Raw genomic sequence first — 23,470 nt, forward strand, 5'->3', positions numbered from 1 at the left:
CACGCACCCCGTGGCCCTGCCCCGCCAGCTGACAAGTCAGCTCACTGCCCGCTGATCCTCAGGTTAGCAGAACAGAGCGAGGACGGCTGGAGTCGCCATGGCAGTGGCCCACGCCTCACCCCTATCACGGGGCTGGATCTCACCCGGGCCCCACCCCAGAGCCCGAAGAGGCTTTTGCGAAATGAGCAGGCGAGGAGGCTCTATCAGCACGGTTCCCGCGCACCTGCCTCTCCCAGCCCCACCCGCAGGAAGAGGACTGCTCTCAGGGAGACTTCGCCTGGCGCAATAAACGTGGTTCTGCCCCAGCTGCGGGCGCGCTGGGAGTGGCCAGCAGGAGCCGAGCCGGCGCAGGGGTTTTCCCAAGGGGGCGCCAGACTCCTGCCCGTGGTGGGCAGGGCCTGCGGTGGGAGGGGCTCCGCACCGCGCCCTCCGGGGCTGGGGCTGTCACCGGAGGTCCTGCTAGGCCCCGGAGGGCCTGATCCGGCAGCAGATGGCCACGGCCCCGGTGGGCTCCTCACTGGTGCCACCTGCTGTTCCGGCGTCACGGCTCTTCACCACGCACGTGTTGTCCACAGCGTAGGCTCCCAGCACGAGGGAGGCCCCGGGGAGGGCGTTGCAGCCCGTCAGGGTCCAGCCCTCCTCACAGGCCACGCTGACCTGCAGGAGCCCGGGAGAGGAAGGCAGTTGGTGTCCAGCGCGCTAGGGGCCCCGTGCCACCTGGGATCCCTTCTCCCTCCTGACAGCCCCACCAGGCCTGGACTGTGCACAGCTCTGGCTGCCCGGCACCCTGGCCGGCTCTCCCACACCCATAGCTGAGCACACAAAGGCCACAGCCGGATCACTAAGGCGACACCACCAGTGTCTCCCCTGCCCCCCCCCCCAAAAAAAAAACTAACACCTCTCACAGCCTTCCTCATCCCACTAATTCAACTCCATCTTGCTGGGGTTCAGCAGGACCTGAGCCCCACCCCACCCCGTGGCTCCTCGCTCAGATCCCAGCCCCCATGGGGACCCTCACTGCCCCGGCTGGTCTCCCTGCCTCTGCCCCTGTTCCTGTGTCTCTTCTCAGCACTGCACATGCGACAGCTGAAGCTGCCCACAGCCACGCCCTGACGCATGCTGTACGTGCTGGCACAACCTCGGACACAGAAAAACTGCACAGGACAGACACGTCGCACCCCACCCACCCACCCTTGTGCCACCCTCCCCTGCACGCCTCTTACTTGCTCTGCAGGGCCCGGGATCCCGTGCTTCTCTTTGACCTTGCACACAAGGCCTGGGGCATGGCAGCAGGATGCGTGGATGCTGGCCTCCCTGTGACCTACGCACTGGGCATGCTGACCTTGTGGCCTTGGTGCTGGCTGCCTGTGGGTGCCAAGGCTCTCAGCCTCCCAGTGAGAGCTGCAGCCTGGGGCAGAGGAGAGCCGGCTCAGGCACAAAGATGCTGGGCGAGTCCCTTGTCCTCCCCCCGTGGGCCCTATCTCTCTGGGGTCTGTGGCAAGATCTGGGAAACCCAGAAGCAAGATGGAAAAGAGATGTTGGCCTGAGTGACAGGACCCTGGGTTCTCCACTCCACTATGCTGTGGACCTGCTGTGTGGCATTCAGAGAACCACTCAAGTGCCGTTTCTCAGGGGAGATCTCATTTCTACCCAGATACAGGGAGCAATGGAGCAGGGGCTCTGAGGCCTGGGGTGCTGACAGCCCCTCAGGCCCCTCCCCACCGGGCCACCAGGCAGAAGTTCAGGGCCAGGGCTCGGAGTAGTGGTGGGGAGCTGGGGAGCTTCTGTTTGTGACTCTGGCACCCCATATGAGCGCCGGTTTGAGTCCCACCTCCTCAGCTTCCAATCCAGCTCCCTGCTGATGCACTTGGGAAGGCAGCAGAGGATAGCCCGAGTGCTTGGGCCCCTGCCACCCATGCCGGAGGCCAGGATGGCCTTCCTGGCCCAGCATCAGCTGTTGCCAACCTTTGGGGAGTGAACCAGGGATGGAAGCTTCTCTCTCTCCCTCTTTTTCTCTCTAGTTCTGCCTCTCAAATAAATAGATAGATTGGTAAGCAAATCTTCAAAAAGAAAAAGATGGAATTCAGAGTGAGCCTGGTGGGGTGGGAGGTCTGTCTGGGTCCCTGGGGACTCCCTGGCCTGGCTCTGAAACCTTAGCCTGTGGCTGCTCAGTGGCACTGAGCCTGAGCGTCCTATGAGTCTTGTGGAAAGAGTGACTGCACCTGCTCCCAGTGAGGCTGTGCAGACAGCCAAGGGAGCATGCATGAAGCTCCAGCAAGTGCTGGTGTGCAGCAAGGAGTCACCAGGATCTCAGCGAGCCCAGTGCCCCGCGTGCCAGCTGCACACCCTGAGGAAGCCACTCAGCATGTCTAGGCTGCAGGATGGGGCTCAGGTGTGCATCACAGAGCGTCCACAGCTTGCTGACCAGTGCTCTCAAGCTTACCTGCAGGGCAGGCACAAAGGGGCGGTGATGGGGGCCCGAGCCCATGGGCAGCATGGCAGCAGCACGTGGGGCCTTTCTGGCCTCTCCCTGCCACATGGGCACCAGCACCTGCCTGGGCTCGTCTCTTCACTGGAAATGCACCCTGCACTCCAGCCTGCCCTTCCTAGAGCGAGCCCTCACCCCTCACCCTCCTGGCCCCAACCTTCAATGGCTCCCGAGGACACGCTCACAGAGAACCAACTGCTGAGCCAGGCAGCTCCCCCCGTGGACTCTCACTCATAGGACGCCAGGCTCAGTGCCGCTCTGCACTCCACGCAGGCAGCACGGCTCAGCCCCCACAGAGAGGCCCATCCATAGTTACCTGGACCCGAGGATGGATTGTAAAGTAATGGTGATGATAATGGGAACTAGAATTTATACCAGGTAGGTGCTTAGCACCCATCCATGAAACAGGCACAGAGATGTTACGTGACTTGCTCAGGCCACACAGCTGTTGCAAGGCAGCATGGATTCGAGCTGAGCCTGTTCCACTCTGAGACCTGCCCCTCCGCCCTGCCCTGACTGGCACTAAGCACCCAGCATGCCCCAAAGGTACCCATCTCAGCACACCCAGCAAGACAGTAACCCCCCTCATTCCTTTTTGAGCAGAGAGAAGTCAAGTCACCTGCCCAAGGTCACACAGCATGGATGCAGCAGAACCAGGGCTGCAGTGGGCTCCAGGATCTGACCAGTGACATTCCTGAGGACCAAGCCTGAGGCAGTTGGGAACCCCTCCCCCACCTCAGGGCAGGGCCCAGCCTCTACCTGTGAGGACATGGCCTGGCTGGTGGCAATGGAGCTCCCCGCCAGCCCTGGCTGGTGGGGCCGTGTGGACACTGCAGTTGGCCTGGGGCAGCAGGCAGCACCTGGCAATGGCGTAGACACCCTCACCCCCAAACGCGTTGTGGGCCAGGCATACCCGCCTGCCCCCTTGGACCTGAGAGAGAGACAGACACAGGGACCTCCTCCAGCTGGGCCGAGTCCCCAAACCCTTGTCGGTCCCACTCCCAGCCCCCCCGAGGACAGGGAGCTCCTTCCTGCCCTGGCAGGGGCTTGGCAATGGAACCACAGGGAAACCTGAGAGAGCAGAGCGGGGACCAGCCTGTCCTTCCCCACCGCACCCCCAGCCCGGCTCCAGCCAGCACTCACACACCCAGTCTCTCCGCTGCAAGTGCCTGCCCCCACCCTCCCACCTGCATCCGGGCACCTGCACCATCCACACCAGTGCCCCCTCTTGGCTGGCTTCAGCTCCAAGCACCCCAGACAGTATGAATGGAAAGCGCGCTTGGCCCCAGTCCCCAGCCTCCCAGGAAGCCCCTCCTGGGCCGCCCCTGCTCTGGCCCAGCCCTGCAGGCTTGGGACAGAGAGCAGGGACGGAAGTGCTGAGGATGGAGGGGCTCTCCAGGGCCAACCCCCGTCCCCTGAGCTGAGAACTGACAGCACCCTACACACACACACACACACACACAGCAACAATCCCCCTGCCCACAGGAACACACTCAAGGCTCAAGGCTGCAGTTACCTTGATGCGCTCGCCCCGCCGCTTCCCGCTCCTGGAGAAACTGGAGCAGCCCAACAACTCCTCATCGGGGGCGCAGCGGGCCGTGGCCGTGGCCATGCACATGGGCCCCGAGTGCGCCGACCACACGGTCCTGCAGAAAAGCTGCCCGCCTGAGGCGAGGCCCCCAGTGAGGAGGGGTGGCCTGAGCTGGGACACTCCAGAAGTGTCTTCAGTTTGTGGTGGGGAGACAGGGCCTTCAAGAGCGTCATCTGCAACATCTCCTCACCACAGTCCACACCCCAGCCCGGTGGACCGGGTTTAAGGTACAGGAGCAGAGATGGCGGGGGCCGCAGACCCTCCATACCCCCGGCCTGGACTCGGTCCTCCCTGCCCTGCCATCCTGCTCACCTGCTGTGCCGGTGCTGGGGGGCAGGGCAACCACCAGGTTGGGGGTCAGGACCCGCTGGTCCTCCGGGAAGCAGGTCTCATTGATGACATCCTTGTCAGAGAAGTGGATCAGCCTGTGCCTTAGCTCGGCTGGGGAGAGCCCAGGCGTGGAGGCCAGCATCATGGCTGCAATGCCTGTGATGGGGCAGGCGGTCAGAGGTGGGGGGCCGCCTTCCCAACCAGGGGATTCCTGCTGGCACACACACGCACGGACACATGCCCAGCACATGGGTGCGCACACAGACACACCAAGCTGCTATCCCCATGCAGGTAAGCCAGCCACACCCCATGCATGTGAAAACCAGGTGGTAGGACATCGGGCTCTCACACCTGTGGGCCTTGGCAGCTGCTGTCTTGTGTGCCAGGGGAACGCCTTCCATCCACCAGCTCAAACCCCTCCCCTCCACGAAAGCATCCCTGACCCTCAGGCTGCCAGGTGCTCCCCTGGGCTCCCTCTAGCCCGGCCCCACCTACTTGGTGTTCCCACCCTCCGCCTCCCCCAACAGACTGTGTGTTTGTGCCCAGGCCCAGCATAGAGCCTGGGGCAGTCCCTGCCTGCCGGAGGGGCTGGTAGAAGCACAGCAGACAAGGCCATGTGGGGGGAGGGGGGGCTCACCGGCCACGTGGGCGGCAGCCTGCGATGTCCCACTCTGCAACATAAAGCAGGGGTCGCAGTCACTGGCGGCACCAACGATTTTCTCCCCTGGGGCGAAGAGGTCCACACAGCGGCCATAGTTGGTCCCCAAGGTCTCCAGGGCCAGTGGCTGGTCCTGGGCATTGGTAGCCCCAACAGTGATGACCTGAGAAGGTGAGGATGCAGGGGTATCGAGAGGAGTTGTGGGAGGGGCTGCAGGCACAGACTGGGACCTTGCCAGCGACACCGACTGACTCCTAGAAACCTGCTGGGGTCCCACCCAAATGGCCCAAATGAGGGACGTGCAAGTCCCTGGGCAAACTCTGTGCTCCCTGCTCTACCTGAGTGCCTCCTGCACTAGCCTGGAGCCATTCCTCTGTTCTGGTGGAGCAGAGCAGGCAAGGCTGGACCAAGTGCTGGGTTTTGTTTTGCTTTTTTGCAGTTTTAAATTTGGCAGCCAGGGGATCCAGAGAAGGCCCAGGTTATCACCGCCAGGTTCCCATCTGCACCCCCCACTGCCCCCCACCTGACTCTGAACCCCTCGAGCTGGTCAGAACGGCCTCAGCCCCAGCAGGCCGTCGGCTCCTCTGAGCCAGGCACACAGCAGCCCCCTGGTGCCCCCGGGTGACTGGCTCTGACTTGCATCTGCTCCTGAGCTCCTGAGCCATAGGGGACAGCTGCCTGCTGGGGGTGGGACTGAAGGTGCTGCCCTTCCCAGGAGTTGGGATCGTCCGGAGTCATGCCCTCCCCTCCCCGGGCTGCTGCAGGGGAGCCAGGCCTGCACGGCCTCTGGGAAGGGGACCCATCTTCTCCTCCATTCTGCGGGCCAGGGGCAGCATGCCAGCACCCACCTCGGGAGCAGAGGCTGGGGAGTAGAGGCAGGCATCTTCCCGGAAGTTGCCGGCAGCAGCGACCAACACTATGCCTGTCCTGACCAAGCGCTGGCAGGCGGCATTGAGGACCCGGCTATAGCCACCGGCCAGGGGCAGCAGCACCACCAGCGGCACCGTGGGCTGGGCCAGGTGGTTCTTCTGAATAAACTCCAGGCCTGAGAGGACAGAGCCAAAGTGAGACCCTGGAAAGATCCACCCTTCCAGGCCCGTCCCACAGGGGTGATTCCAGGGCAGCTCCATGCCCTGTGTCTGCTCAAGCACTTGTCTGCAGGCTGCCAGGAAGGTGTGTTTCGGATATGACTGACATTTCAATCAGGAGATGCAACAGCAGATGGCCCTCTGTGATGGGGGATGGCTCATCACCCAGCTGGAGGCCTCATGAGAAAAGACCGGGGTCCCCAGTAAGAGGGGGTGCAGCTGCTGGCTCGCGACACCTGCTATACTTCCTAGCCACCGCATCTCGGGAGCCAGTTCCTTCCAGCTCTTCTGAGCACACACATCCTGCAGGGCCCAATGGCCTGGGACCCCCTGACTGACACCCATGAGAAGCACATGGACAGCACCCACTCCAGCCCTTCCGGCTGTGGGTGCTCTCCAGGGGTTGAGTATATGAGCTCACAGCTACCTCACAGCCACCCTATTACCAGCCCTCTCCAGGAATCCGGGGTCCTATGGGGGCAGAGGGGCCTCAGAGGGATGACCAGGGCCTCCTTGACCCACCCCCAGGACCTGGCTCACACGCCCCTCCCCTACACCTTGGAGTCCTAGACCCACACACACTGGGGCCCTGTCCTGGCCACCCACACACCAGCTGCGACCTTTGGGACAATTGCTGCTCAAGGTTTAGTCTGCATGTCCTGCAGTGGGGCCTCCCCAGCCCCCTGCCCTGAGGGTCAGCTTCCTGTGACCTCGGTGGCACTTTGCCCCTCTTTCTTAGGACCTGAGCTTGCAGGCCAGGGTCTGCCTTGGGTGGCCAGGAGGGATGGATGCGTCTAAGCCCTGGCCCCACCAGCGAGCCCTGGTCCACCGTTGAGCCCTGGCCCAGGGGCCTGGAGACCTGGAGCCTAACAGCAGCTCTGGTGCTGCTGCGCCAGGGGACCTGGGGATGATAGCTGGTCCCCTCATGCTCTTGCTCCTGCTCTGTCAAAATGGGGGGGGTGGCCTGGCCATCCCCTCAGAACATTCTGGATCCTGGTCTCTGGGACATGTCCAAGGCGGTGGAATCCCACAGCTGGCTCAGAGTGGAGGTGGCTGTGCAGATGGGAGAGCAGCCAGACAGGTACAGCTGCGGCCACGGCACACCTGCTGTGTGCGGGTCCCTGCGCTCGGACCATCATCTGCTTCCACAATGCAAGGAGCAGCAACTGTTCGCAGAGCCCCTGTGCACCAGGTAACGTACCAGGGGCCGCGAAACAAGGCCAGGGCTGCAAGAGGGGGCTCCTTCTTCCCTGGGGAAAGCCTCTTGAGAAATGGCAGCCTCCTCACCACACGCTGACCTGTGGGCCTGGCCTGCCTGGGCGTAGGAGAGCCAGTGAAGGCAGGGTCAGGCACAGGGGCCAGCTGACGGGACAAGAGGTGACTGATCTTTGCCTTTAAAGTGGCAGCAGAACCTGTGGTCCCGAGGCAGAGCTCATGTAGCACAAGGCAGCCTCCCAGGCCTCCTCCACCTTCCAAACAGGCCTGCGGGCTGTCTCTGCCCATGCAGGGGCCGCCGTCTTACACAGGGCCTGGGGTTCAGGGGGAGGGCTAGCCACTGCCCACAGCCGGCACTTGTACCAGTGAGGTCAATGACATGTGACTACACGAAGTCACCTGCCTCTCTGCGCTGGTTGTGTCAACTGCTTCCTAGGAATGGCAAGGCCTGCCCAGGGTGTGGGGTGCAAAGCCCCATGCTCCAGGTCTTGCCACAGGAGGAAACTGGCAAATGAGCACTCACTCCTGGCTCTCTGCCCACGACTCTCAGCCAGACCTCCCCAGGGCTCCTCTAGGTGGACCAGGTGGAGGAAGCTGCAGACGTCTGGAAGAAGCCCTCGGCCTGGCTGGGGCACCTGCAGGCGCCAACAAGTTACGCAAGCCAGTGAGGTCCCCGGCTTTAGAGGCGTGCAAGCAGAAGAGAGAGAAGTGGCGTGGGTCACCTCAAGCTGCCCTGAAATCTAGGACAGCACCACGCAAGCCCTAACCACGTAAAGGGATTTGAAAATGGGAGCCCTATGGAGCTATGAAGAGACCAAGGAGCCGGCCTCTTGGGCTCCAGTTCTCCACCTGCACCGCGAACCCTGGGGGCCTGCCCGGCCAGGAGATGCTGCTGGTTCTCGCTGTGCTGGGGCCACCCGCCCAGCAGGCGCAGGTGCAGAGAGCCCCACTCACCCATGAGAATGCTGCTCACCGCTCCCCTCCCTTGGCAGTTGAGCACGCGCAGACTGCGCAGGCTGGTGCCCTTGGCCACGCCAGCATCCCGGCCACTGACCACCCCTGCCAGGTGAGTGCCATGGCTGTCACACTTGCTCTCCTGCAAAGTGACACAGAGCCGTGTGAGAAAGCCCACCCACGCACCAGACATCAGCAGGGGGCTGGAGGGACTGACATCCCCGCCCCACAGTGGAAGGCAGGGAAGGAAGAATGAGGGCTGGGAAGGCCAAGTTGGCGGTGCAGCCACGATGCCAGCACTCAGGGCAGTGGGCCCCACCCACCTCCAGGATGGTGACAGGAACAGGGCTCACCTGTCTATGGAAGTCTATTCCATCCTCTTCAGGCACGTTCTCGAAGTCGGTGACCGTGACCTTGCCCTTGATTTCCCGGTGGCCACTCCGGATGCTTGTGTCTAAGAGATACACCTCTACGAGGCCACTTCCATCTGCCCTCATGGACACTTGTGCAAGAGGAGAGAATGACCCTGTAGTCAACGCTGTGGCAGCGACGTAAAACACTTACTACATCCCAAGCACTGTGGTAAGCACCTTCAATGCTTCCCCACATCCCCCACATGTGCTACGATGTCTTTATGTTATAGACCAGGAAGGGGAGGCACAGAGAGGGCAGGCAACGGTGCAAGGCCACACAGCTGGCAAACGACAGAGCCCGAATGTGAATCAAATCATCTGGCTCCATCATATTTATAATAGCACAAAATAAGAACATTCAAAAATCATGTTATGGTCTAAGATGACCCAAGCCCTCATTCCTGGCCTCCCACAGCTCAGCAAGCCCAAGAGGGAGACAGATAAGGTTTGAAAAAAGTAGAAGAATAATGACTGCCCAGCAGTGGGAGCTGGCCAGCTCGTCCCACAGAGAGGAAACAGGCGTGGAGGGGAGCCTGGGGGTCTGGGCCACTCCAAGGATTTGTGGGAGGTGAGGAAGGACTCGCGTGCCCCGTGGGCCAACAGAAGGCAGCAATTGGGCTTCGGGAGTAGGGATGGGACAGACAAGGGCCCCCGGTGGGGAGGAGGGGCAGGCCAGGGCTGAGCAAGTGCCCTCAGCATGGGTGGTAGGGGGCAGGGCACAGCCGGGGGTCTTACTGGACGGGCGGTGCTCATCCGCCTGGTACCGCACAGGGAAAATCCGCTCCAGGTTCCATGGAAGCTTCTGGGCAAAGACGGAGGAGTCCTCCTCAATGTACTTGACGTGGGGCAACTTCAGGGCCTGCAGACACCAGAGACCAAGAGACTGCACTGGGCCAGCGGCCACCACAGCCACAGCCACGCCCTACCCGCCCAAGTGCAGCCCAGCCGCCTGGCAGGCTCCCTCCAGGTGCCCAAGTGAGGCAGCGGCTGGGGTCTCGTCACTCCTCCATCAGACTGGGAAGCTCAGCACTCCCACAATTCAGCCATGGAGCCGGGACCGTCCTTTTAGGAAGGATTCTGGATTTCACAGCTCATGCTAGGAGCCACTGCCCGGCTCTGAGCAGTCTGGACAGGGATCGAGACGCAGCACCCAGGGCTGTGAACCAATGGATGGTAGATCTATCTGTATGTGTGTGTGTGTGTGTGTGTGTGTGTTACTTTCTGTCACTCAGCCTAAAACTCAGGATTGGAACTCCACAGCCAGGTCTCACTGAAAGCACTGTTTGCCCCCAGATCCACTCCCTGCTTGTCTGCCCTGCTCAGCACCCAGGAGGCTGACCCTACAGACTGCAGCTCCAGGACCGCCCCCCGCCCCGCCCCAGCTGTGCTCAGCCAGTGGGAGGCAGCAGCAAGAGTGTGGGGGGCCAGAGTGTGGCTGCAGCACTCCCCCTCCCCCACTCTGGGACAGAGATCCAGCAGCGGCTGCAGCCTCCAGTGACCCGGGCCCCTCCTCCACCCTGCCAGTCCCCACTTGGCAGAGGGAAAGCTACCCCCTCCCCATGCCCTTCCACATAGAGGTGCAAACAGCTTCCCACAACCAGTCTCTGGGTGCCTCAGTACCCCGGGGCCGCTAACCTACCCATGCCTCCGTCATTTCTGTACTGAGCATCTGCCTAGAACCTTCACGCCTCTAGGACAGGCATTTAGCCCAGAGGATAAGGCGACACTTGGCACACCTACATTACATAAGAGGGGGCCCGGGATCAGTCCCAGCTCTGCTCCCTACGAATACACACCCTGGGAGGCGGCAGCTGATGTCTCAGTAGCTGGCTCTCTGCCACCCAGGTGGGAGATCTGGATGGGGTTCTGGACTCCTGGCTTCAGCCTGACCCAGCCCCAGCTATTGTGGACATTTAAGGAGTGAACCAGCAGATGGGAAAATTCTCTCTCTCTTTCTCTCTCTGTCTGCCTTTCAAATACATACATACATAAATAAAATGTTTACTTCTTCATGGTTTTACTTGGCCCTTAAACAGCGACCTTTGTTGTTATACCTGGCTCACAGACAAGGGGCTGGGGGCCCAGGAGGTGGAGGAATGTGCCCAAGCTTAGACAAAGTGATGAGCAGCAGCTCCAGGACTTGCACCCGGGCTGGGGTGCAGCCGGAGCCTCTCTCTCCTTGGCCAATGTCTGCAGCTTCCTCGCCTCTGTGAAGCTGCCCTGGCCAGTGGGCATAGGCTTTCCATTGGGCAGTGGGTGGGCACCGTGGCCCTTCGAGACTTGGCACACTGACTAGATCATGGGCAGCAGTGCCATGGAGGTAGGAGAGCTGCCAGTCATATGCTGTGTGACTTCAGGCAAGATCTGTCCCGCTCTGGGCATCAGTGTCTTCAGGAGGCTGAGAAGCCCCCAGCCCAGTAGAGAATCAGTGTGAAAGTGATCATCAAGTTAAAGGGCAGGGAGGGAGTAGGTGGGGAGGTGGGGGCACAGGCAGGAAAGTCTCTTTTTAAGATTTGCATTTGGGCCGGCGCCGCGGCTCACTAGGCTAATCCTCCGCCTTGCGGCACCGGCACACCGGGTTCTAGTCCCGGTCGGGGCGCCGGATTCTGTCCTGGTTGCCCCTCTTCCAGGCCAGCTCTCTGCTGTGGCCAGGGAGTGCAGTGGAGGATGGCCCAAGTGCTTGGGCCCTGCACCCCATGGGAGACCAAGAGAAGCACCTGGCTCCTGCCATCGGATCAGCCCGGTGCGCCGGCCACAGCGTGCCAGCCGCAGCGGCCATTGGAGGGTGAACCAACGGCAAAGGAAGACCTTTCTCTCTGTCTCTCTCTCTCACTGTCCACTCTGCCTGTCAAAAAATAAAAAAAAAAAAAGATTTGCATTTGGCACACCCTGGGAGGCAGCAGGTTGATGGCTCGAGTACTTGGGTCCCTGCCACCCACGTGGACATCTGCATTGAGCTCCTCATCGCTGGCTTTTGCTTGGTCCACCCTGGCTGTGGGGGGCCTCTGGGGAATGAACCAGCAGATGGGACATCTCTCCCTATGTGTCTCTGTCTCTGTTTCTCTGACTTTTGAATAAATGAAACATGTGCATGGAAAGCATTAGGGCCTGGGTAAGGAGAAGCGAGGCCAGAAGTCACCCAGGTCCCTTTCTGCCCGTCCAGCAAGGCTGTGACACTCGGAACAAACTGGAGGGAGGAGGCCCTCCCACCCCAGCCTAAGGGAGGAAGGCCACCATGGAGAGCATCCGCTGCACAGGAATTCGGGGCCCTTGAGTCACCACTTTCATGAAATGACTCAGAGGCCTGGAGTGTCCCCGGGCCTTGTACCTACAGGTTCCCACAGGGAGCAGGTGCACCAGCACGAGGACAGCTGGCAGGCAGACACTGCATCTGACCCAGCTGCCTGTGTGATCCACTCTGAGCCCCAGCCTCTTCTTTCAAGTGAAAATGGACTCACCATGGCAGGGGTGGGCATGACCAGACTCAAAGGACCCTCCACACAGAGGCGGTAGTCACCGCTCTGGGCGCTGTCTCCCGATTGGGGTGCCGGGCGCACTAAGGACAGCTGCCCGCAGCCCAGGCAGGAGCGAGCGGCCATGCCAAGGAGGGCGGCTCACCAGGTCCAGCAGGTCGCTGCTCATCTTCACCAGGAAGCCGGAGAAGAGGTCATGGAAGAGGTGCAGGACCTTGGTGAAGTAGCCACAGCGGGCAGCCCGGGCCTGCAGGCGGCGGGCGGTGCGCTCTGTCTGCTCACGGCTGCACTCCTCCTTCAGCACCACCACGTAGGTGCCCTGCAGCCTCCAGAAATCCTGTCCCAGGCGAGGAAGAGGAACACGATGACACCGAAAGCCCCACGCACTCCGGGTGCCCCTTGTCCTACTCACGACAAATCGGAATGACGCAGCATAGTAAACCACAAGGAGCAGGCACCAAAAAGGGCCCAGAAATAAACACAGCGTCACCTGCAGGCCGACCCTTAGTTTAACGGAGTTCACCAGCAGTCAGACAAACATGGCACCGAGAGCTACATGCAACAAAGGGTTCTCCTCTGTGCCTGCACCTAGCTCCCCAGGGGCCCTGCCAGGTCCTGGTCACCCCTGGAGGCTCTGTCTAAATGCCATCCCTGCCCAGAGGCCTTCTTGCAATCAGGAGAGGCCACTCCCTCCCCACTCAGTGCCCCCAGGACTCCTCCCCCAAGGAAGTCCAGAGGGCTTTCAAGCCAGAAAAATGTGCACCTGATTCTCAACTTCACTCTTCACTGGCTGAGTGGCCATAAGCAGGTCACTCAACCTCTCTGAGCTCAGCTCTCTCATCTGTGTTATGGGGACCACAGCCACAGCACAGGCTTGCTGGCAAGGCCAAGAGAGCAGGTTGTGGAAGGCACCCAGCAGGACAGTCCACATGGGCAGGCAGTGAGCTAAGACCACACTTCCCCAGCAGGCCACCGTCTGCAGGAGATGTGCTGGGTCTTAGCTCTGTCTGCTCCAACTGCTCTCAGGCAAACACATTTGCTCTAGAACCTTCCACAAATGGGCTTTTCACGCAGGCATTAAGATGCAACTCGGGATGCCCACATCCCAAGTCAGAGTGCCTGGGTTTGAGCCCTGGCTCTGCTCCTGATCTTAGCCTCTGGCTACTGTGCACCTGGGGAGGTATCAGGTGAGGACTCAAGCACATAAGTTCCCGCCACCCGGGTGGGAGACTCAATGGAGCTCCAGGCTCCCGGCTTCAGCCTGGCCCACCTGGGCTGTTAAAGGCATCTGCGCAGTAAACTGGCAGATGGAAGACCTCTGTCTCCCTTTCACATAAAGTGAAAATTAATTCATTTGTTTTTAAGATTTATTTGTTTATTTGAAAGTCAGAGTTACAGAGAGAGAGGGAGAGAGAGGGAAAGAAAAGTTCCATCCACTGGCTCACACCCCAGAAAGCTGAAACAGCCAGGGATGGGCCAAGCTGGAGCCAAAAGCCAGGACCTTCATCCAGGTCTCCCACGTGGGTGGCAGGAGCCCAAACACTCGGGCCATGTCCCACTGTTTTTCCCTTTAGCAGAGAGCTGGATGGGAAGTGGAGCAGCTTGGACATGGGATGCTGGCGCCACAGGTGGCAGCTTTACCCTATATGCCACAATGCCCAGCCCAAATTTAATTAAGTTATTCAACAAAAAGCCTTACACAGTAAAATCCAAATGCCATCTTCCTCCTTGGTCCCCTGTTAGCCTGCCTGTGCAGCCTCATCTACACACAGGGTAGGATAGAGGACACAACCCTTTATCCGAAGCCACAGGGCCATATGCGTTTTGAAATTCAGAATGTGTTGGGATTTTGGAAATGCAGTAATGAGCATGTGCAGAAGAGTCTGCGCTGCATCCCACAATCCACAGCAAGTGCATGCCTGAGCATATTCACACACGTGGAATATGGAACCCTGTGTCGGGCAGCTCAGAGTCCATCTCTGGCTAAGTTACAAAAACCCTATGGCTTCCAGGGGATGTCACATTTCGGGGGGGGGGACAGAGGCCTGGAGATCCGCACCCCCTGCTCCCACCTCTGCCGTCCCCTGCTCTGTGCTGGTGTTCCTTCCTCCTGCCACCTTCATGGGTCGAACTCCTGTTTAGGCTTCAAAGGCCACCAAAATAATTACCCCGTGCTCAGTGAAAGCTGACTGAACTGCGAGGCTTGTCCTGCAGTGGAAGCAGGACTCTCTGGGGAAGCTGATTCTAACACGCCTCCTCTCTCTGGGCCTCCGTGTCCTGCGACTATAACACAGAGCATTCTAAAATTTTTCTTGATGGCCAATGTCATTGCCATTCTAAATTCAATTCATTCATTCATTGAAGGAATGAAGTCTAGGAGGTCTCTGTGCTAGTCTCCCACCCGCCTTGGCTCAGGGATCTGTGCAGCCCCTTACTGCCCTCTCAGGGTGGGGTGCTCGTTGCTTGCACAGCAGTTATTTTAGGGCCGTGCAGACTTGCAATGCCCCTTCTTATCCCGGCCAGAACCCCACCAATTCCCTCAATAACGCAAAGGCGCAGGAAACCAGGAAGAAGGTGCTTTGAGGCGAGCGAGCGAGGACCTGACACCCTGCAGCCCAGTATATCAGGGAGAGGCGGGACACAAGCTGACAGTGGCAGGATCTTCCCCTCTGCCCCAGGGCCTGCCCTTTGCACCAGAGAGGGTGTCGCTGGGGTGCCACCTGGCAGCTAGGGACTTAACTACCTCCTGCAAGTGACCACCCCTGGTCACTCACGCTGTCAAATTAAAACTTCCCCTCCACTCTCCTCACCCCGCCCCATCCACTGCCACCCCCGGGGAAGGACAGCCCCCTCCCTTCTAGCCGACAGTGCAGGCTAAGTGACTTGCCAAGCCCCACAGGAGTCAACCCCAGATGTGACTCCACCCCGGGACAGGGGATACCAACGGAGCCTGGGGCTTATAACTGCAGGGCACCAGAGGCTGGTACCAGGCAGAAGCTGCCCAGAGCAGGTGGAGAGGGCTGCGGGCTCGGGAATCCCGGCTACCACGAGCCAAGCACCCCCAGCCCCTGCCCTGTCCTAACCCTGACGCCCAAACACTCCAACGGGGCCATGAGAGAAACTGTGCCCCTTCCCCTTGCGTTCGTTCTTTCTTCAGCTGAGTAAGACCCGGGTACGAGGTCCCTGGCATGAAGAAATTGCCACCTGCCCCACTGTCTGCCGTGTCTCCTCCCACCGCACCCCTACATAGGGCAACCACGCCCTCTCTCCAGGACTCCCTCCGCAACCACGGTCGGCTGGCCGCGTTGTCCCACGAGCGTTCCAGGCGCCGCCTCTGCCACGCGTGTGCAATCCCGGCCGAGGATCGCCGCGAGCTCTCTGCTCGCCGGACCTCCGCCCGTCGGGCCTCCCATCCCGCGAACCTTGCTACGCACACAGCTGTGCGCCCCAGCGATTCCCCAGACAGCCACCTTCCCCGTCACCGGCTCTTCGGTCACCGCCGCCTGTGCCTGTAGTCCCCAACAGTGCACCAGGCCCGTGGCCGGTGAGAACAGGGCCCCTGGAGACCTCCATTGCAGCCCCTCTTACGTGGGGGGAAACTGAGACTGGAGGAAAAAGCGGCATCCACCTGCATTCGCGCCGCGGGCTCCTCCCCGCCTCGCACCCTGGCGCCCGCACCTTGGCGCAGCGGTGGAAGGTAGCGGAGGCCACGTGCTGCGCCGTGTTCGCCGGGTCATCCTCCTCGGATGGGAAGGAGAACGCCAGCTCCTCGTAGTCGCCGTCCTCGTCCTCCCGGGCACGGGCACCTGCAGGACCCAGGAGCAGCAGCAGCAGCAGCATCGGGGCCAGCGGCCACCACGGCCGCCCAGAGCCGCCGTTGCCCATCGGGGTGACAGGAGGGGTCTGCGCCCTGCCGCCCAGACCCAGAGGATGCTCGCGGTCCACGGAGACCGCACCCAGTGTGTGGCGGTGCGAAGACCGTGCACGCGCGGGAGCTCCGACTCGGGGCTCGGGGCTGCGTTCTGCGCGCCGCAGAAAAGGGGCAGCCTGGGCCAAGACTCCTCCGGGCTGGTACACCGAGGTGGGCGGCTCCGCCCCGTCGCGGGGAACCGTGTCGGGTGTGGGTGATCCACGCCCGGGGGCCGGAGATCACACCACCCGAGCCCCATTGGACGATCCGATCCGATTAAACATTAACGGAGCCCCCCCCACCCAACTGGAGGATCAGGTTTCGGCATCGCCCTCCCCAGAGCGCCTCAGATGACGCCCGGAGGGAGGGGGAAAGGGTCCCAAATCCTAATTGGGCTGGAAGGCCGCCGGTGGGCGGCAGGCACCTCCTCTACAAGTCTCACCCTGCGCCCTGCGAGCTGTGCCAGGCTCCCTTCCCCGGCGCCCACCTCGACAGCGTTTCCGGGTCTGCCTTCCACCTCCCTGGCCTCTTGCTCCAACGATGTTTAGCCACCTCCTCCAGCCGGCCTCCTCCCTGCCCCTGGTGACCCTTCCTAATCAATGTAGCTGCAGGCTGTGCCCAATTCTGTCTCCAGCTTCACCTGGCATCTTTCTCAATCTAGCCTGGAGCGCATCCAGGCCTCTGCCCCCTTCTGCTCCCTGCGCTTGGACCTCACCAACTGGCTGTTCTTGAAGACACTGCTTGCTTCTCATTTCCAGCCTGCAACACATTTCAAGGGACCAAGACTCCCCCAAAACTCAGTTTGATCATGTAAAGCTATCATACAGGTACACTCAACATCCCACGGTCAGCTCCAGCTCAGGGTTCCAAATGATGGTGAAGATTCCTTTGACACACTGTGTCCAAGAGCTGAGCAGGGCAAGCGCCCAGGGACCACCTACTGTGTGCCATGCCCGAGAAGGCAGAGACCTTTGGGTGCAAAGAGGTTGGCTCTGCCCAGGAGGGCTGCACCGAGAAGCACAATGAAGGTTTGTGGGTCCCACTTTGCAGACACACCGCTCCTTCTGAGAATAGCCCCAGCTCAGGTCAGAGGTGTTGCTATAGGAACCCCTAAAACAGGGTCAGCTCAGTTGTTGCTCAGGAAACCAGGCACTGACATCAGGCTGATGGGGCCAGGCAGGTATATATTGCAATGTGCAGTCATCACTCAATCCCCGACTCCCCAAGGTCACGGCAGTGAATCCTACAGAGCTGGGACTGAGCAGCTCACGGCTGGGCCTCAGCCTGCAAATGTGAACTGGTCTGTGATAGGGGCTAGCACATTGCCTGTGGGATGGCAGAGGTGGGCTCCTGTCTGTCTGGGTCTAATGGTACACGGGGTGTTAATTTCTTTGATCAGGGCTTGAAGTTCCTGGAAAAAAAGGTCTCAGTTAACGGCTGACAGCAGGATGTGAGCTGCAGAGGTGATAAGGGAATTCCTGGGATTGGAGCCCTGCCTGTGAGTCCTCGCAAGGGCGCAGAACAGAGACCGTGTTAGCTGTAGGGACGAAGGTGCCATTCCATGGTGCTACTCCCCACGTGAATGAAGCTTGACAGAGGAGCTGCGGGGCTAAGCAAGAGATACCAGCACCCAACAAAATCCACATCAAAGGCTCCTGGGGCGGGGGCTGGGCTGCAGGTGCGAAGTGACTCTGAATCTGGAGCCTAGACTGCCAAGGGGGCGCCCTTTTCACCCAGGCGGGCCACTGTCCAAAGACGGTGCCCCCCAGGGGCGCAGGGACAGAAGCCTCCGCGAGCGAGGCAGAGCCGCCCCTTTTTGTTCCGGTTTCCTTATCCAATGCGGTCCCTGGCGCGGGAGAGGAGCGCATTAATCATTTAATCAAGGGGGCAGCCGTGGCTGTCCTTGGGCTTCCCAAACGGAAGTGTACTGGCAATGCGCTTTGGGCAGCATCCTGGCCCAAGGCTTTGTCCTGCCGCGGGGAGAGAGGGGACCATGCTTCCCTGAGGCTCCCCTGTCTGCCCAGGCACAAAGTCCCCAGGGAGCTGCTGCCCAGGGTGCAGTGAGTGCGTTTGGATTGGGGGCGGGTGAGGCAGCCCCCTCCTCCACAGGTGCCCAGGCTCTGTGACAGATGGAAGCAGAGGGGCAGTCACTTCTCATCACACACCCTCCACTGCACTCTGCGGGGCCGCCACCTGGCAGGGTTTCATCCTTCGGTGATTACTCCCTGACCCGTAAGTCGCCCGAAGCTGCTGTGTCACCTCCTCCCTCTTCTCAGATGGTCCCCCGCACCCGGCCACTGACAACCAGGCTGCTTCCCACGGAGCTATGGACAGTCAAGTTCAACACGGAACGTTCATCTTCACCCCACCGTAACCCACTGCCGTGTGCTGAATAGTTACCCCAAAAGATATGTCACAACACAGCTTCTGATACCTGTGCATGTGAGCTTATTTGGAATAAAGTTTGTGCAGATGTAATAAAGCTATGGACCTCATGACAAGGTCATCCAGGGTTGAGGGTGGGCGCTAATGCGATGACTGGCGTCCGAAGAGAAAGGGGAGGGAATGAGCAGAGACACAGGCCCTGGCAAGAAAGCCAGGAGCCACCAGACGCTCGGAAATAGGACATATCTCTCCAGAGAACTCACTTTATTCTTTTTTAAAAATTTGTTTCATTTATTTAAAAAGCATAGTGACACAGAGAGGGGGAGAGACACAGTGGGGGGGGGGTGTCTTCCATCTGCTGGCTCATTCCCCGAGATGACCTCAATGGCCAGGGCTGGGTCAAGCCGAAGCCAGGAGCCAAGAGCGTCTTCCGGGTTTTCCACGTGGATGCAGGGGCCCAAGCACTTGAGCCATCTTCCACTGCTTTCCCAGGCCATAGCAGGGAGCTGGATCAGAAGTGGAGCATCCAGGACTTGAACCTACACCCATATGGGATGCCGGCATTGCAAGTGGCAGCTTTACCTGCTACGCCACAGTGCCTGCCCCAATAAATATTTATTTGTTTGTTTGTTTTAAAGACACATGCATTCCACATCACAGTAGCTGGGTTCAATACTCAACTCCGGTTCTTGACAGCAGGTGATCCATCAAGTTCTTGACCTGCATGGAGTTCACAGCTCCTGGCTTCAGCCTGGCCCAGATCCAGCCCTTGTGGGAATCTGGGGAGTGATCCAGAGGATGGGAGCTCTCATTCTCATCTGTGTCTGTGCTGCTCAAAACAAAACAAAACTCCAAGAGCAGCCCTGTTAGGCAGGAAGCTGGAAATCAGCCTGTGGGTGTGAGAGGGGCCCCAGAGCCCACGGACTGGAGTGGAGCCGCCTCCGGAAGCTTCGGGAGGCACCTTGGGGGCAGCCCGGCGTTCCACACTGCAAAGCCCTGCCCACACCCCCACACCCTACAGGTGGGCCCAGCCTTCCCCCAGAAAGGCCTGCGAGGACAGTGCTGGTGCCGGGGGGCTGCCCAGTCTGAGGACGTAGGGAGGAAGTTCACCTGCCTCACACCCAGCAAGCCCAGGAGAAGAGGGAGGAGGGAGGAGAAAAGACGGAAAGGTGTGGACCCCACTCCCTTACAAGCCCCGGTCTGAACAGAGACTGCACTGTGCTCTCAGCGTCTCCCGAGATGCCCACCTGGTCTTTCCAGCGCACTGCTCTCGGCCCTTGGCCCTTTGCTGAGATGCCGCCTGGTCCACCACCAAGTGGCATAACCCTGCCCACCCCAGTCTGAATGGCCGGGCACTCTGAGATTCCATCCGCTCTGACATATGCCCTGGCCGATTCGACCCTGATACTTTGTTTCCCACTCCTCTCTGTCTCATCCCTGCATTCTTTCTTTCTTTCTTTTTTTTTTTGACAGGCAGAGTGGACAGTGAGAGAGAGAGGTCTTCCTTTGCCGTTGGTTCACCCTCCAATGGCCGCCGCGGCCGGCGCACCGTGCTGATCCGAAGCCAGGAGCCAGGTGCTTCTCTTGATCTCCCATGGGGTGCAGGGCCCAAGCACTTGGGCCATCCTCCACTGCACTCCCTGGCCACAGCAGAGAGCTGGACTGGAAGAGGGGCAACCAGGACAGATTCCGGCGCCCCGACCGGGACTAGAACCCGGTGTGCCGGCGCCGCAAGGTGGAGGATTAGCCTAGTGAGCCCCGGCGCTGGCTTGCATTCTTTCTTGCATGAGGACAGGAGCCTCTTCCACTCACCCCTGCTAATGGCCCTATCCAGGCCTCTTGGCACAGGGGACTGTGTCTGTTTCACAAATTCCTAGCAGTGGACATTTTGACGGAAAAGGGGTCCCATGAACACTTTATAGTGACACTATCCCACCAGCAAGCTTGGGGAACTGTCAGAGTGGGCAAGGCTCTGCTCCCGTCACAGCCTCCAGCGCTCAGGGGCTGCAAAAGGCAAGGGTTAAATATTTCTCTCCCACACCAGGTGTCCCCAGAGGGCTTTGCACCACAAAGTCCTTGTCCTTTTCCTCAAAAGGGCTGATAAGTAACCATGTGGGAAATTGCCAGAGGCCAAACCAGGGCACCACCTGCGCCTCCACCCAGAAGTGACCCCACTGGCTCCCTTCAAGACCTTGAGCAAGTCCAAGTTCAAAGGTGGGCACCCAGGAGGAAAGTGGCAAGCATGGCAAATATCAGCAGATTGCAAAACTCACCTGCCACCTGTTGTGTGTGCTGCAGAGCTGGTCTCCAGCTTGTTGATTGGCTTTTGACTTTAAGATAATTTTTCAATAAAAAATTTTAATTTTTATAGTCAAATTTATCACTGTTTTGTTTCATGACTTCTGGATTCTGTGCTGTGCTTGGAAGGCCTCTCTCTTACCAAATCACACAGAAATTGTCCTTTTTAAAAGATTCATTTATTGGGGCCGGCGCTGTGGCGCAGAGGGTTAAAGCCCTGAAGCACCGGCATCCCATATGGGTTTCGGTTCAAGTCCTAGCTGCTCCACTTCCCATCCAGCTCTCTGCTGTGGCCTGGGAGGGCAATGGAGGATGGCCCAAGTGCTTGGGCCCCTGTACCCACGTAGGAGACCCAGAAGAAGCTCCTGGCTCCTGGCTTTGGATCGGTGCAGCCCTGGCCATTGCAGCCAACTGGGGAGTGAACCAGCGGATGGAAGACCTCTCTCTCTCTCTTCTCCCTCCCTCCCTCTCTCTCTACCTCTCCTTCTTTCTCTGTGTAACTCTTTCAAGAAATAAATAAATCTAAAAAAAAAGAAGTCCAGATGTTGTGTGGCGGGGTTGGAGGGGCTCCATCTGTTCCCGTGGGTCAGAGCCCCAGGGGTCTCTGGCCAGCACTGCCCAGTGCCGTCTCCTGCTTCTCAGCAGGGTGAGGGTTCCCTCTGAAGCCCACAGAGTCCCTGTGCTCTCCCAGCCTCTGGCTTCCACGGAGTGTCCTGGTTGAGAGAGAACAGCCGGGAGGGCACACAGCTCCCCGCAGAGGAGCAGGGGACCGGCAGCTGCCTAGTCCCAGGTTCTAGGAGCTGTCCTGGTATTTGGGGCACCGTGGGGGACAGTCATTAGCAAGGATGCGTTGTATGTCTTAAAGTAGCCTGAAGAGGGGACTTAGAGGTGCTCATCACAAAGGAATGTGTGTCTGAGGGGCTGGATGGGCTCCCGCCTCAGATCTGAGCGCTGCACCTGCTGCACAGCACAGCCTACCCCAGAGACACGACAGTTCTTGGGTGTCCTGGAGAGGTTTTCACATTTCCCTGGTGAGCCTCTCCTCTCCAGCTCAGTACATTAAAACGGTTTTTTTTTTTTTTTTTTTTTTTTTTTTTTTTTTTTTTGACAGGCAGAGTGGACAGTGAGAGAGAGAGACAGAGAGACAGAGAGAAAGGTCTTCCTTTTGCCGTTGGTTCACCCTCCAATGGCTGCCGCGGCCGGCGCGCTGAGGCCGGCGCACCGCGCTGATCTGATGGCAGGAGCCAGGAGCCAGGTGCTTTTTCCTGGTCTCCCATGGGGTGCAGGGTGCAGGGTCCAAGCACCTGGGCCATCCTCCACTGCACTCCCTGGCCACAGCAGAGGGCTGGCCTGGAAGAGGGGCAACCGGGACAGAATCCGGCGCCCTGACCGGGACTAGAACCCGGTGTGCCAGCGCCGCTAGGCGGAGGATTAGCCTAGTGAGCCGCGGCGCCGGCCTACATTAAAACATTTTAAGAGGATTTTAGAATTTTTTTTTTTATTTTAAAGGCAGAGGGGAGAGAGACAGAAAGACAGAGAGATCTCCCATCCACTGGCTCACATCCCAAACGCCCACGATTGCTGGGACTGGGCCAGGCCAAAGTCAGGAGCTGGAAACTCAGTCCGGGTCTCCCAGGTGGGTGGCGAGGACCCAAGACCTTGAGCCATTTCCTGCTGCTTCCCTGGGTGTGCGTTAGCAGGAAGCTGGGCTCAGGAATGGAGCCCAGACTCCAGCACTCTGATGAGGGAGGCGGGCATCTCAAACAGCACCTAAGGATGGCACCAATGCCCACCGCTCAAGGCTGTGGCTCTGAGAGGGTCTGAGATCAGGAGAGAAGCGCCAGTTTGCTGGTTTTTCCTGGAGCGAGGCCCCAGAGATGCTCGTGGGCTGCTGGGCATTGCCGGAGGGAGCAGGGTCTTTATTGGGGCGCGGGGCGGGGGGTGTGGTTTCCAGTGCACACCTGGGCCCCGCATTCACAGGAAGATGAGGAGGAGGGCGGGCAGGCTGGCAGGTGGAGGTGGCAGCGGGAACCACTGACGCTCTCTGCTGAGTATATTTTCTCCCTGGGGCGGGAAGCAACGCACGGCTGTAGCAGGGTCGGGGAGGGCCCTGGAGGCGGAAGGAGAAAGGAGCGGTAGTCTGGCCAAGCCGCGTGGTGCGGCGCGGTGCGGTGCGGTGCGGTGCGGTGCGGTGCGGTGCGGTGCCGGCTGGGGCATGCAGAGGTGAGCCGCACGGGGAGGTGCATGGGAGTGAAGGGGAGAGACTAACGGGGGTTTGGGAGGCTGCAGTGGGCGGGGCAGTGACCAGAGAAGGGGGTGCGTGCAGGCCAGGCCGGTGGGGTTGGCGGGGGCCCAGAAAGGGGCTGTCTGTGCAGGCAGGGTCCTCACCGCGAGAGAAAGGGACCGGGAGCTGGAAGCCGAGTCTCCAGGCAGCACAGGCGCAGCCTGGCTGTAATCTGAGCACAGGGGTCCTGGACCAGGTGGCTGGGGAGCGGGAGGGCTCCTGGGGAGGCCCTGGGAAGGGGAAAGCAAGGGGTGCGTGGGGGTAGGCGTGGGAGATACTGCAGAGGCTGCGGAGGACCGAAGCGGGGTGGGGGGCGGTGATGGCCAGGATTCCCAGGCACAGTGAAAGTGAAAGGGAGGGAGGAGCACACAGGGAGGGGAGCA

At 60.0% G+C, this 23,470-nt stretch overlaps 1 protein-coding gene across 1 annotated transcript; it reads right to left on the bottom strand.

Moving 5' to 3' along the window:
* Positions 1–300: 300 nt before the first annotated feature.
* PCSK9 (proprotein convertase subtilisin/kexin type 9) lies at positions 301–16,225 on the bottom strand. Its single transcript, XM_089300570.1, is given in 12 exon segments — positions 301–657; positions 1,224–1,408; positions 3,248–3,419; positions 4,005–4,153; positions 4,392–4,565; positions 5,047–5,230; positions 5,916–6,112; positions 8,325–8,466; positions 8,678–8,811; positions 9,473–9,596; positions 12,356–12,547; positions 15,889–16,225. Coding segments are annotated over 12 exon segments (2,073 nt in total). The 5' UTR covers positions 16,096–16,225; the 3' UTR covers positions 301–444.
* Positions 16,226–23,470: the final 7,245 nt, after the last annotated feature.

The sequence above is a fragment of the Oryctolagus cuniculus genome, chromosome 7 (assembly GCF_051225735.1).
Source record: "Oryctolagus cuniculus isolate XC-2025 breed Fujian yellow rabbit chromosome 7, ASM5122573v1, whole genome shotgun sequence".
NCBI lineage: Eukaryota > Metazoa > Chordata > Mammalia > Lagomorpha > Leporidae > Oryctolagus > Oryctolagus cuniculus.